At 41.2% G+C, this 13,485-nt stretch overlaps 1 protein-coding gene across 1 annotated transcript in view; it reads left to right on the top strand.

Annotated features, from left to right (window-relative positions):
- Positions 1 to 13,485, top strand: part of BCKDHB (branched chain keto acid dehydrogenase E1 subunit beta) — a 76,804-nt gene that overhangs the window by 19,542 nt on the left and 43,777 nt on the right. Inside the window, exons 7-8 of the mRNA XM_020797138.3 lie at positions 495 to 592; positions 1,786 to 1,896. Of these exons, the coding sequence (XP_020652797.1) occupies positions 495 to 592; positions 1,786 to 1,896 (209 nt within the window). The remainder of the gene's footprint in view (positions 1 to 494; positions 593 to 1,785; positions 1,897 to 13,485) is intronic.

Raw genomic sequence — 13,485 nt, 5'->3', positions numbered from 1 at the left:
AGGATTTTGCCCGTGATATATTGCTATAATATAACATAATATGAATAGAATCATGTCATCTCTGGCCAAGAGCTGCCTGGGATGGTGGTGGCTGTTATTACTTCTTGCCTTTTTAATTCTTACATGATTTTCAGTCCACTCTACTGGCTCCTTCCTGTCCACCTTGTTTCCTTGCTGTTCAGAGGAAATGTGTCTTTCTGCTCTCTGTGCAACATAATGGAATAGTAACTCTTGCTCTGTTGAAAGTCCCTCCTGTGTGCTTCTAAAGACACAGAATGTAGGATTGTGATGGTCCATTAAAACTAGCTAGCTAATGGGGGTACCAAGATAAGGACAAATATTGATGCTTAAAATGGAAGCACCTTGAACACTGAATTTTTATCTTATCCACTAAAGCTGGACAGTAGGTATCTTTGCTCTATTACCAGTTTGGATGTCTGAAAAACTAAATGTTTTAGATTAAGAGACTCTAATATTCTTTGTTCTTTGTTCAGTGGAGAATGTTCCTGTGGAACCGTACTACATACCACTTTCTCAAGCAGACGTGTTACAGGGTGGAAGTGATGTTACATTGGTGGCTTGGGGCACTCAGGTCAGTAAGACTTCTGAGATGCTGGTGTGTTTGAGAAGAAAATAGTATATTGGAATAATTCATAGAAATGTTTTCATAAACTTAAGAGGCAGGAATTAAGTCAATCACAATCTATGAAAAATAAAATAGTCTTAGATCAAAATTAAATTGTTTGCAGTTATATCCCATTGAAGTCACTGGGAGTTAAAATAAATCAGTTGGTAGCTTTTCCCAATGATTTTAGTCAAAGCAGAGCAGAAACAATGTGCGGATTCAGTCAAGTGTCTATAAGAAAGAAAAGCAACACTTCTAGAATGCTGAGCTCTAGAATTTTAGCAACAGTAAAAGGCCTAACATTTTACAAATGCATGCATGCTCACCATAAGATCTTAAACTTTATGTAAATTATTACTTTTTTCTGGTTGAGAGTTTAAATATGGGTCTTTCATACAACATTAAGTATAATAGTACAGTACTTGTGGTAGATTTGCCTTCTGGAAGAGACATATTTAAATACATTTTAGGTGTGAATTTAACTATTATATTAATTACTCAATTAATATGTATGAGTCACCTTTTAATCAAATGTTTTCAACTCAGTGACTAATAAATACATTAGGTTTAGAGTTAAAATACGGTTGAAACAAAATAAAATACTATTAAATCCAATAAGCCAAAAGAAATGAATACTGTAATCTGTGTGCTGCCAGTGTGGATAGAGTGGTGGATTAGAACTCAGACCTGAGTTCAAATCCTTGCTTGGCGTGGAAACTCATGGGGGATACTCCTTACATTACATACCTTGAAAACCCTGCAAGGTTCACTGTAAGTCGGGTGTGGCAGTGAATAATTACAGAGGCCACAAGGCATGGCCTTACTTGAATGGAATGATGGAACAGGTAATTACAAAATTGTAGACTCCCAAGATAATCAGCTTGGGAACTGGGAGGAAGCAATGCTAAACCACTTCTTGAACATGTCATGTCCCTGTAAAACTCCGTAAGGGTTACCAGAAATCAGAAGTAGATTGCTTATACATAATAACAAAAGGTGGTACTAGGAACATGGAATTGTGTGTCAGAATATCTGGGCTAGTTGAGCATATTTGACTGTATGAGAATGTTCAGTTACGTGCCACTTTAAAATATTGATGAAATTTACCCTTTAATAGTGCATCTAATATACTGCTGCATTTTTTCCCATACAATATTTAGGTTCATGTTATGAAAGAGGTTGCAGTTATGGCTCAGGAAAAGCTTGGTGTGTCCTGTGAAGTAATAGATCTGAAGACTATTCTGCCTTGGGATACAGAAACTGTATGCAAGGTAGGTATAGAAAACTGGATAGTGCATGTAGCTGTATGTTATTGATTTATATTTTGTTTATAGTTTATATTTATTCTTTTGTTTATAGTTAATATTTTGACAATCATAAATATGTTGTACCAAGAATTTGCATATGAAAATTTGTTTTCCAAAATGTGGAATGTTTAGTCAACTCTAAGAAGTAAATCAAACTGATAGGACATGAGACTGCCAGATTTTTTTAAGGAGGGAGTTCTACAGTTGTGTGATATTAATTACCGTATTTGCCGGCGTTACAAGGCGACTGGCCATATAAGGCGACCCCCCAACATTTCCACTCAAAATATAGAGTGGACGACTCTGCTGCGGCACCGCTGGTGGCTGCCCAGGGCTCTGGCTGCCTCATGGCTGGCAGGGAGGAGGGCGAGGAAGAGGGTAAGCGGCTGGGCGGGCGGCAGCAGCAGCAGCAGCAGGAGGAGGAAGAGGGGAGGCGGCTGGGCGGCCGGGCGGCCGGGCAAGCGAGCAGCTGGCTCAGCGGCGAGAGGGCGAGGAAGATGGGAAGCGGCTGGGTGGGTGGCGGGAGGAGGAGGAGGAGGAAGAGGGGAAGCGGGTGGGTGGTGGGTGAGCGAGCATGCAGCTGGCTCAGTGGTGCAGGGTGGCGGGCAGCCCGGCAGCGGGCTCTGGCCACTCAGGCATGGCTGGCTCTGCTTCCCTCCCTCCATTCAGACTGCCTGCCTGCCTGCCCACCTGCCTTCCTCCCCGGCCAGCGCGGCCCCGCGTCACTCACTCAACGGCGGCGGTGGCTCCTTCCTGGCCCAAATGAAGTGCACCCGGCGTACAAAACGACCCCCCCCACTTGGAGGCATGTTTTTTTGGGCCAAAAAGTCATCTTGTACGCCGGCAAATATGGTAATGTCTTGCACATCTTTTGTAGTGTCAAGAAATTTTTTACAGGTGTTATAAGCATAGATAAGTTGTGTCAAAGTGCAATCCATTTCTTATTCCAAAGAAGTATTTAGAAGCGATTTCAGAATTACTCTTTTGGAGTTCAGAAGGATGGGCAGAGATTCTCTTAAATCTCTCCTGTTGTGCCTACTTGTGTGTCTGAAGCTCTGTTACCTTTCAAGGGTTAGCCATCTCCCCGTCATATAGGAGCCAACCGTGTTTGATTCAGATGTGTTGGGCTCCTGTTCCCACCAGTCCCAGCCAGCATGGCCAGTGTTCAAGGATTCTGGGATTTGAAGTCTAAAACATCTGGTGTGATCACCAGCTCATCTATTTCTGTCACATCTAATATTCAGTAATTACTTTAAAAGCACTAGCTTCATCCTTGTGTGTGGCAAAAAATATTTTGGTAACTAAAGCCTGGAATTTGGCTTTTATACTCAAGCACTTGCGGTCATTGGAACACTTTTCGTAGATTGCAAAGGTTGTAAAAACCCATAACTCTTTTTGGCGCTGCATGGTTTATATTTTTCTGACCTGAGTTAACAATGCTGATACCTAATACGGTAAGTGCCAGAGAAAAGCTTATGTGAGAAAAAAGATCTAAGGGAGGAATACTTCCAATATTAATATTCACTTTATAGGATTTACAAATATGCTATAAGTGTCCCACACAAGTCACTACTACTTTTTATTTCTATACAATTTCTATATGATGAGTGATACCTTGATGACCTATGATTTCATCACTGTTGGTAGTCCCTTCAACTGTTTTTGCCCCTTCGATGTGTCCATAGTTGCCGTGATCCGTTCATCACCTAATTGTGAGCCTCTTAGGATGGTCTTCAAATGGTAGGCATTCAATCTGCAACTGGAGCTTGCCCTCTTAATTCGTATCTGCTTGGTAGAAACTCCAATCCACTGTCACTGCCTTCAAGAACCCACAGACACTTCCATTCCTTAACAAGACAGCAGAACTTGGATTTGGTGGAGGGATAAAATGTAATTATGGTTTATGTAGACTAACAGATTAGGTTATACTCCAATAGAGATCTAGTTATTTTAAGCCTGCTGATATAAAACAAGTAAAACTAATCACATGTTCTAAATGTCTCCATGTAATTAGCTTAATTCCTGCATTACAGAACACTAAAAGAAATCACCACTAGAGGCCTCTATTAGATCAAGATAAACTGAGTTTTAGTTCATCTTACTGACTATTGTACTTTGAAGATGGAATTTTTGTTTATTTCAAAAGAAAGTGTCACTCTTGCACAGCTTTGTCCCTTCCACATGTTTTGTATTACAGCAACGATAGGACTTTGACAGCATGACTAGTGGTTGGGTATGATGGAAGTTATATTTTAGAACAGTACTTCCCAATTTTGGGTTATGTAAGTGTTCTTTGGATTGCTTCGGGGAATTGCAATCCAAGAACACCTGGGCTAGCCAAAACTGTGGGCCACTGTTTTAAAACATCTAGAGCAGGGGTCTCAAAAATGCGGCCCGGGGGCCATTTGTGGCCTGTCAGACAATACTTTGTGGCCCCCGACTTGCCTGCCCCCCCAAAGCACCCACGCATCGTCTGCTGTCAAGAGTCAAAAAAAGCCTCTCCTTGCTCGCTGGCTCTCCCCCAAGACAGCGCCTCTTGCACCCTCCATCTGGAACTGCAGCCTGCCAGCCGGCAGACAGGCGGGCTGGCTGGCAGGCTGCAGTTCCGGATGGAGGGTACAAGAGGCGCTGTCTTGGGGGAGAGTTGGCGAGTGAGGTGCACTGCCAGCCCTTTTCCCCAAGCTCCCGAGTCACCACCGAGCGATGTCTGAGAGCGGAGCTCGCTCCCAGCCTGTCCTCGAAGAGCGCCTCCAAGCCACCAACAGCAGCTGCTGCCGCCTCTTCCACGGAAGCGGCCCTCTTTCTCTGTCCGCACCCCCAGCACCAGCCCAGCCAGTGGCCGCCTCAGCGCACGGCGGTGCTTCCTCCTCCTCCTCCTCCTCCTCCTCCTCTTCATCCTGCTTCAGCCACTTCGGCTCTGAAGGCTGCCTGGGCTTGCCTCGCAAAGCTTGCTCCTCTATCATGATGGGGGTAGCTGCTGCTGCTGAGTAGGCCTTTTTTTGAGCGGGGGCTCAGAGGAAGGTTGCCGGACCTCCGTGTGTTTGTGTGCATGCATGTGCGTGCGCACCTGTGGGGGCCCCACCCTGTTCTGTTTAATTTCACGGGTACCGGTGGGAGCTTTTCTCCTTCAGCAAGGAGAATTCTGTGAGGGTTTTTAAATTTAATTTTATGTCATGCCCTCCTCCCCCCCGACTAGGCGGTCACAGGTGCTCCCTCCCTTCTCCGCTTCTTTGTCCTGCTGCTGCTGGTGGTGGTGGTAGTGAAGAAGGAACTGGAGGGGGTAGTGGCCTGCGCCGAGGGCTCGCGCACCCCTCCTCCTCCTCGGAGCCCCACCTGGGCTAAGGAAACTCCTGGGTGGCTTCCTCGGGCTCTTGCTCCGCTTGGCGGAAAATCTGATGTGACCCAGCCTCACCCAGACTCTGCCTCCAGCAGCCCCCAGGTAAATTGAATTTGAGACCCCTGATCTAGAGAATATGAGATTGAGGAAGGCTTATCTCTGTTCTGCAGCATGAAACTGTGGAAATGTGTTTTGATTTGGCATTCATGATAGTTGCTTTCTTTAAAAGTGTTAACAAGAAGGCCACTTGATGATCATTCTCTTGATATTATAGCTGGCATATTATGTTCATATTATGGTCTTTGATAGAAAGGTATACTCCATTTGTTTAAGAGTTACACGTGGATCTCTACTACTTCACATTATGTATATGGAATATGTTAATATTTCCAGAATACCTTCCCAAAACTGGAATGATAAACCACTTCTGAATACCTACAAAACTCTTAAGTTAAAATTGACTGGACAGCATGTAGTTAATTATTATTTTTGTTATCTGAGAGACTTTTTTTGTTGTATGCTATATGCTTTCAATTTATGGTGACCCTATGAGTTAATTACCTCTAAAAGTTTTGTTATTAATAGCTCTATTCAGATCTTGCAAACTGATCTTTTTCAGTCAAATTATCTCACGTTCGGTCTTCCTTTTTTGAGCATTACTGAATCTTGTGTTCTCATGATATGACCAAAGTGCCATACAGTGGGGTCTCGACTTACGAACTTAATCTGTATTGGAAGGCGGTTCTCAGGTCGAAAAGTTCGTAAATCGAATCTTCATTTCCCATAGGAATGCATTGAAAACCATTTAATCCGTATCTGCTCTTTTCGTCCATAGAAACTAATGGGAAGCTGCTATTCCGCCTTCTGCCACTAGAGGGGGATATTTTTTCTTTTTTTCTTTTAACCTAAGATGACTTAGCTTTAAAAAAAGGGAAAAAAACTTCATAACTCGAATCTAAGTTCTCAAGTTGAGTCCATATATTCCTATGAGAGCGGTTCGTAAGTTGAAACATTCGTATGTCGAGCCATTCGTAAGTCGAGACCCCACTGTACTTCAGTTCAATTCCTTTTAGCTTTTAGTAAGATTTTAGACTTGATTTGACGTGCAATCCATTTCTTTCTCTTTGTGAGAGTCCATGGTGTCCTTAAAAGGTCTCCTCCAGCACTTCATTTTGAATAAACAATTTTTCCTGCTGGCTTTCTTCCTTAGCCAGCTATCACATTGGTGGATTGTAATTGGAAATACTATAGTACTAATAATACTGGCCTTCCTTTACAACAATACAACCTTTGTAGCTGCCCTTCCACGCCTCAGTATTCTTTTGATTTCTTGGCTGCTGACTCACACTTGAATTGAAAATTGATTCAAGGTATAGAAAATGTTTAGCTTTTTGTTTCTGTTCATGGGGTTTTCTTGGCAAAGATACTGGAGTAGCTTGCCAGTTCCTGCTCCAGGTGAATCGTGTTTAGTCAGAACTCTCCACTATGACCTGTCCATCTTGGGTGTCCCTGCACGGCATTGCCCATAGCTTCTCTGAATTACTCAAGCCCCTTCGCCACGACAAGGCAGCAATCCGTGAAGGGGATGAGAAGAGAAGACCCTGATGTTGGGAAAGTGTGAGGGCAAGAGGAGAAGGGGACAACAGAGGATGGGATGGTTGGACGGTGTCACCAAAGCTACCAACATGAATTTGACCCAACTCCAGGAGGCAGTGGAAGACAGGAGGGCCTGGCATGCTCTGGTTCATGGGGTCATGAAGAGTCAGACACGACTAAACAAACAAACATAGAAAATTTTCACCAGTTTTAATTTCTTCATTGTCAACTTGAAGTTATATAAACTTCTACCTTTTTTTCTCTTCTTAAAGTTCACTTATAATTCTGCATTTCCATTTTCTATGTTAACCTTCACCAGCAAAATCATTTTCTTCCACTTGCATATCTTCAGTTATTGGTATTCTTTCCCAGTTCTCCCAATTTTTACTTCTTCAGCAAAGTAAGAGAAAGTAAGAGAAAAGAGTAAGAGATTGGAGGTGGAAATTGATGGTGATTCCTAATGTGGAATCATTCTGGCATATGAATTACTGTTTAAATGTTTGATATTCTGTATTATTAAACTTTTAAGTACCTTTCCATGTTATTTTTCTAAAGAAAAGGTTTTGAGAAATGTAGTAGAAGCTTGAGAAAGCGGCTTCACTGCAAACCATAAAAAGGTTGGCTGAAGCAGGAACATCATCCCGCAACTGTATACATCACTGAAACACCACCCAAAGACACATGCCCCTTGTCTTTACAAGAACATAACACAACTAACTGCACAGAAAAAAAGCCTGTTCAAATTGAAAAAGTAGAGGTTCTCCAGCAGCACAGAAAGAAAGCTACTGTGGGAGCACAAAGAAGTGGATCAATTTGAATCAGCCTTTGCATCGTGTGGTCAGGAAAAAAAAAAACTTCAAATTCACCAATTTTATAAGTAGAGCAAATCCCGCAGTATTTGACCATGTAGTTGCACTTAGTCTGCTGTTTTAACTTTGATCCTTCTGCTTTGGTGACCTTGCTGGGAGTCTAGACTTGTAACAGAGTCTAGCTTCCTGATGATATTTCTCAGTTTCCCTGACACACTCAGGCCCATCATGTATTAAGATATGCATCCAAGAGGAGGTTGTCTTTTACTTGAGAGCTAAAAGACAAATCTTTTTCAAATGTAGCAGGATCTGAAACTGAATTGAACTTTAGAAACTTCTGCTGAGTACTGGATTCTGTGCATATTAGATTACTTGATACGAGTACATGTTCCATATTATTCTTAGTGGGCCTTGTAGTTCCATGGCATTCTTAACATTAAATCTTAGAAGGAAAGAATAGATCCCATGTAGTGTTTTAACTTGATAATAACATTGAACATAGAATAACATTCTAATAACATTGCTGCAAGTGGTCATTTCGAGCTAGCATTGTCTTCTATATATTCCCCACAAGTATTTTTGTTTTGTTTTGTTTTGTTTTGTTTTTGTGAAACAGAAATGGTTCAGTAAGTCAGATACTGAGTTGTAATGTGACTAAAATTGTCACTGGCCTCGCAGGTTTTTGTATTTTGTTGTTACAGCCTCAGAAATCTGCTAGTGTTACTTCGAAAGGTTGGAGAAATATGATTCAGGAAACAGTTTGCCTGAGACATTAGCAGTTTGTGCTTTTTGACACAAAAGGTACACATTCATCCTCTTGAGACAGCTGTCGTTAATTATGGCTGGAAGTTAGCTTTCTTTTACAAGTGCTTTCTACTTTAGGATGTGAGTCCAGTGAGAGAAATGCAGGTAGATAACTGGGTTTTGGTGGGAGAGACTTGGAAAGTTTGTTCTGCTCAGTGGTGGAAAATATAGTATATCACTGAAGGAACTGCTGAGACTTTTATTCTTTTGAAATCTTAATGGTTTGGTATGTGGAAAAATAATCCTTGAATGTCTTTCAGTGAAAGCAGTTCAAAAGTAAACTGTTTTCAAGGTTACATTCCAATGTTTTCTGAGAGCTACATAGTATAGTAACTAGTATACAGTATGTGCAAAGAAATAAAAATATTTATTCGAATTAGCGTTGTTGTTTACTTAATTTTTTTCTTACCTTGTGGCTTTTGGAGTTTTGGAGTAGGCGTTCTTTATTATTTTAAATATATACCGGTAGTATATGACAAGCATACAGTGAACATTTTAATAATATATATTCCATTTTGCAGTAATTTTCCATTTGTTGCAGTTTTATAACAATTGGTTCTTAAAAGAGCCAAACTATTTTCATATCATTAAATGTATATAGTAGCACCATCTTAAGCAGTGTTTAAAATAGCTGTATGTTTGATTATTATGTCTTGTACATGAATTCTACCCATATAGATACTGCTATCAAGATATATGTCTGTAGGCAATCAATCAATCAATCAATCAATCAGTCAATCAATAGGCATAAGCAAATGGGCCAATCTTTGTTCAAGTTAAACATCAACCCGTTCTAACCTTCAACCCAGTGCACACTTGCTTCCCTCCTCTGCTCAGCTTCAAAACTATTCCAATGATTGTCTCCTTTCTGGTTACATACTCAGTTTGCATCAGGGGTAGAAATGCATTAATTGTATCCTAAATTATGAGTTCTTGCTTTGTAAGCCAGAATTAATTAATTTTATTTTATTTCTTTAAAATATTTTTATGCCTCCTTTCTCCTTAAAAGGATCAAAGGGAACTGTATGTATACTGTTCCTGCGTATTTGTCTTAACTGTCCCTAACATATTTTATTAGCTATGACTTACCAAACATTACAAACCACAAATAGACAGAAATTATGCTATCACCAATCTGGCACAGTTTTCTTTGGAACTGGTCCTGCTGTGAGCAGCTGAGCTTAGTCTCAAGTAAGAGTACAAGGCATAGCCTTAGGTGCCCTGGGCTGATTTATCTGTTTGTTGTTGCTATGCATCTTCTGGTGTCCTCCTATGTAGGGCAAGCCTGTGAATTAGTGATGTCTAAGAGTTCGTATTTTCAAAAGCCCTTATCTTGCAAATTCAAGGCTGTGGCTTTCTTTATTGAATCTTATCTGATCTTTCTCTTTTCCTGTTGCCTTCAACTTTTCCCAGCATTATTTTCTTTTCCAGTGACTCTTGTGTTCGCATTGTGTGCCCAAATATAAGTCTCAGTTGAGCAAATTTTGTTTCTAGAGAGAGTTCAGCCTGATTCAATACAGCATCCACTTGTTTTTCTGGAAGTCCATGATATCTGTAAAGCTATACAATACCAGATTTCAAATGGATCAGTTTTCTTCCAGACAGCTTTCTTCACTGTCCAGCTTTCATATCTATTGGATATATAGCGTAGATCAGGGGTCTCAAACATGCGGTCCGGGGGCCATTTGTGGCCTGTCGGATGATCGTTTGCGGCCCCCACCTTGCCTGCTCCCCCGAAGCGCCCACTCGTCCTCTGCTGTCAAGAGTTAAAAAAGAGCCTCGCCTCGCTTGCCGGCTTTCAAGTCAAGACAGCGCCCCTTGCACCCTCCATCCGGAACTGCAGCCTGCCAGCCTGTCCGCCTGTCTGCCGGCTGGCAGGCTGCAGTTCCGGATGGAGGGTGCAAGAGGCACTGTCTTGGGGGACAGCCGGCAAGTGAGGCGCACTGTCAGCCCTTTTCCCCGAGTTGCTGCCGAACGATGCCTGAGAGCGGAGCTCACTCCCAGCCTGTCCTCGAAGAGCGCCACCAACAGCAGCTGCCGCCACCACCTCTTCCAGAGAAGCAGCTGTGTGGCTCTCTTTCTCTCTCAGCACCCTCAGCACCAGCCTTGCCAGTGGTCGCCTCAGCACCCAGCAGTGCTTCCTCCTCCTCCTTGTCCTGCTTCAGCCACCTCAGCTCTGGAAGCTGCCTGGGCTCACCTCACAAAGTTTGCTCCTCTGTTGTGGTGGGATGGCTGCTGCTGCTGAGTGCACCTTTTTTGTGGGTGGGCCCTCAAGAGGAAGGTTGCTGGGCCTCCGTGTGTGTTGTTGTTTTTGCTCGTGTGCGCCCGCAAACACCTGTGGGGCCCCCGCCCCATTCTGCTTAATTTTGCGGGTGCTGATGGAGGCTTTTCTCCTTTGGCAAGGCGATTCTGTGAGTTTTTTTTTTAAAAAAAATGTATGTCGTGCCCTCCTCCCCACCCGGCTAGGCGGTCGCTGGCACTCCCTTCCCCATTTGTCACTCAGTATATGGTAAACATCTTTGTTGATTTATTTCTTCCAAGTACTTTGAGAACAGTTTTCACCTCATTTTCAAAAACTGCAAGTTCTTGAACGGAAGGTGCTATCCTTGCATATATTTTTATAGATCTTCCAGTACATTGTTTCCACCTTCTCTTCGTTTTCTCCTAGTCAGATGATATGCCTCCCTGTTGATCTTTCAGCATTCCTATTCTAGGTTTACATTTCCTGTTGATTTTTTACATTCCGGAGATCTATGTCCAAATCCTCTGTTGGCCACAGTGACGTACTGGAGGGTGATGATGGTAAAGTACTCCTTGGACGTCATCCGCATAGTTCAAAAAACCTATTAGTGTTGCCATAAGTTGGATGTGACTTAATAGCACATAAGAACAACAGAGTAAAACTAGTTCACATGCTCAGGAATCATGCCTAGACATCCATTTTTGAAAGATTCATTTCAATATTCAGAAAAATAATTATGATTTTGTCAGTTGTTTAATGAACTTTTATTTATTTTTTTGAAATTATATGTAAATAGGTAAACATTGCTCAAACAGATAATTCTAAATTATTTTCCTGATTGCTGAAGTTGTGTCTTGCTGCTATCTTACTCTTTTAAAGGCAATTATAATCTTGTGGTTGTTTTAACTTTTTTAAATAGTTCATCACACATTTAAAACACATGCATGCAACAGCTGCCACATTTTCTACAGCTATCAATTTATAATTGTATTCTTATTGTTTTATTGGCTTGTATAGATAGCTCATTATGCCTTTCCAAGCTTGATTCCCTGTTCTGTATTAGTAGGTTGAGGTTCCTTTTCAACATGTTGAATTCCAGTAATAAATGAAATGAAAACCAGTTGTTTTATGACACTGTAATTAAATATGTGATTCATAATAGAAAATAGTGAACGAAGTTATTTAAAATGCAAAATATGTTATCCATGGATTTTGGAACTAGGAAGCATGAAAATCCTAATGCACATAGAGATTTTTTTTAAGTTAGTATCCTACTGTAATATATACGATATATAGTACATAAAGAAGGATATAATCAATAAAGACTGCAAAGAAAAGAAAAATCAATTCTGGAAAAATCCTTACATGAATTAACATGTTTTCCTTTCTGAGTATTACCATTATCTACTTATGGTGACAGTGAATTTCTGCAGTTTGTGTGCATAGCAGAATGAATGTTGCACATTACATGGTACGTTTCTTCTGTAAACTAGTACATACTGGTACATTGAAAGAAGTTCTACTGAACTTGATAGGCTTATTTCTAAAAAATCATGCATAAGATTGTACTGTTATTAAGTGACAGATTATCCTGACAGAAACAGTTTTCACATGTCAAAATATTCTAGAAATAGTTTTGGTTTGGTGTAGCAGTGTAAGGTTTCTTTATGTCCTCTAAATATATTTACAGTCCTAAAAATGTTTCTTCAACAACATCCAGGAAGTCAAAGGGAAATTCCTAGATTAGGAATGCTAAATGACCAACAGAAAGCACACTGTCTGACCAGGAGAAAATAAAGAGAAGGTGGAAACAATATATTGAAGATGTACAAGAAGAGATAAAAGGATGGCAGACTCTTTTGAAGAGGAATCCTATGTTTAATAACCTACAGTTCTAGAAAGTGAAGTGAAAGCTGCTCTGTGAGCACTAGGAAGAGATGAATCACTAGAGGTAGATGGAATACCAGTATAACTATTTCAAGCCACAGAGACCACATCTGTCAAAATCTAGCAAGAATATAACAACAAATATGGAAAATGAAATAGTGGACCCCAGATTGGCAATATTCAGTATGCGTTCCAGTCCCCAAGAGATACCAAGGAGTACAGTCACTATAGGACCATATCTTTAATTTCCCCTGCAAGCAAAGTGATGCTTGAGGTGTTGCAACAAAAGCTTTTACCTTATATGGAGTGAAAAATGCTTGATATGTTCAAGATGGATTTGAAAAAGTAAGAGGCATTTGAGATCATATTGCGAATACCGACTAGCTACTAGCACACAAAAGGCTTTCAGGAAAAAAAATAAGTGTATGCTTCATGGTATGTAGCAAAGCCTTTGATTATATTGATCATGAGAAATGGGTTTTTCTGAAAGACATAGGTGTGCCTCAGCACTAGATTGTCCTGATGTGTAACCTGTCTTGTGGACAAGATGCTACACTTAGGACACAATATTAGAATCATAAAATCATCGTAGGGTGGAAAGGGACCTTAGAGGTCTTCTAGTCCAACCCCCTGCTCAAGGCAGGATACCTCATACCATCCTGGACTTCATACCATCCCGTACAGATGGCTGTCCAATCTTTTCTTGAAAACCTCCAGTGATGGGGCACCCACAGCATCAGGAGGCAAGCTGTTCCACTGATTAATGGTTCTCACTGTCAGGAAATTGCTCCTTATTTCCAGGTTGGATCTCCCTCTGACAACTTTTCACCCATTGGTTCTTGTCCTGCCCTCAGGCTCAGTGGAGAATAAATTGATGC

This window comes from Pogona vitticeps, chromosome 1 (assembly GCF_051106095.1).
Source record: "Pogona vitticeps strain Pit_001003342236 chromosome 1, PviZW2.1, whole genome shotgun sequence".
Classification (NCBI taxonomy): domain Eukaryota; kingdom Metazoa; phylum Chordata; class Lepidosauria; order Squamata; family Agamidae; genus Pogona; species Pogona vitticeps.
Note: the sequence above shows the minus strand (reverse complement) of the source record. Positions and strands in the feature narration are given on the sequence as shown.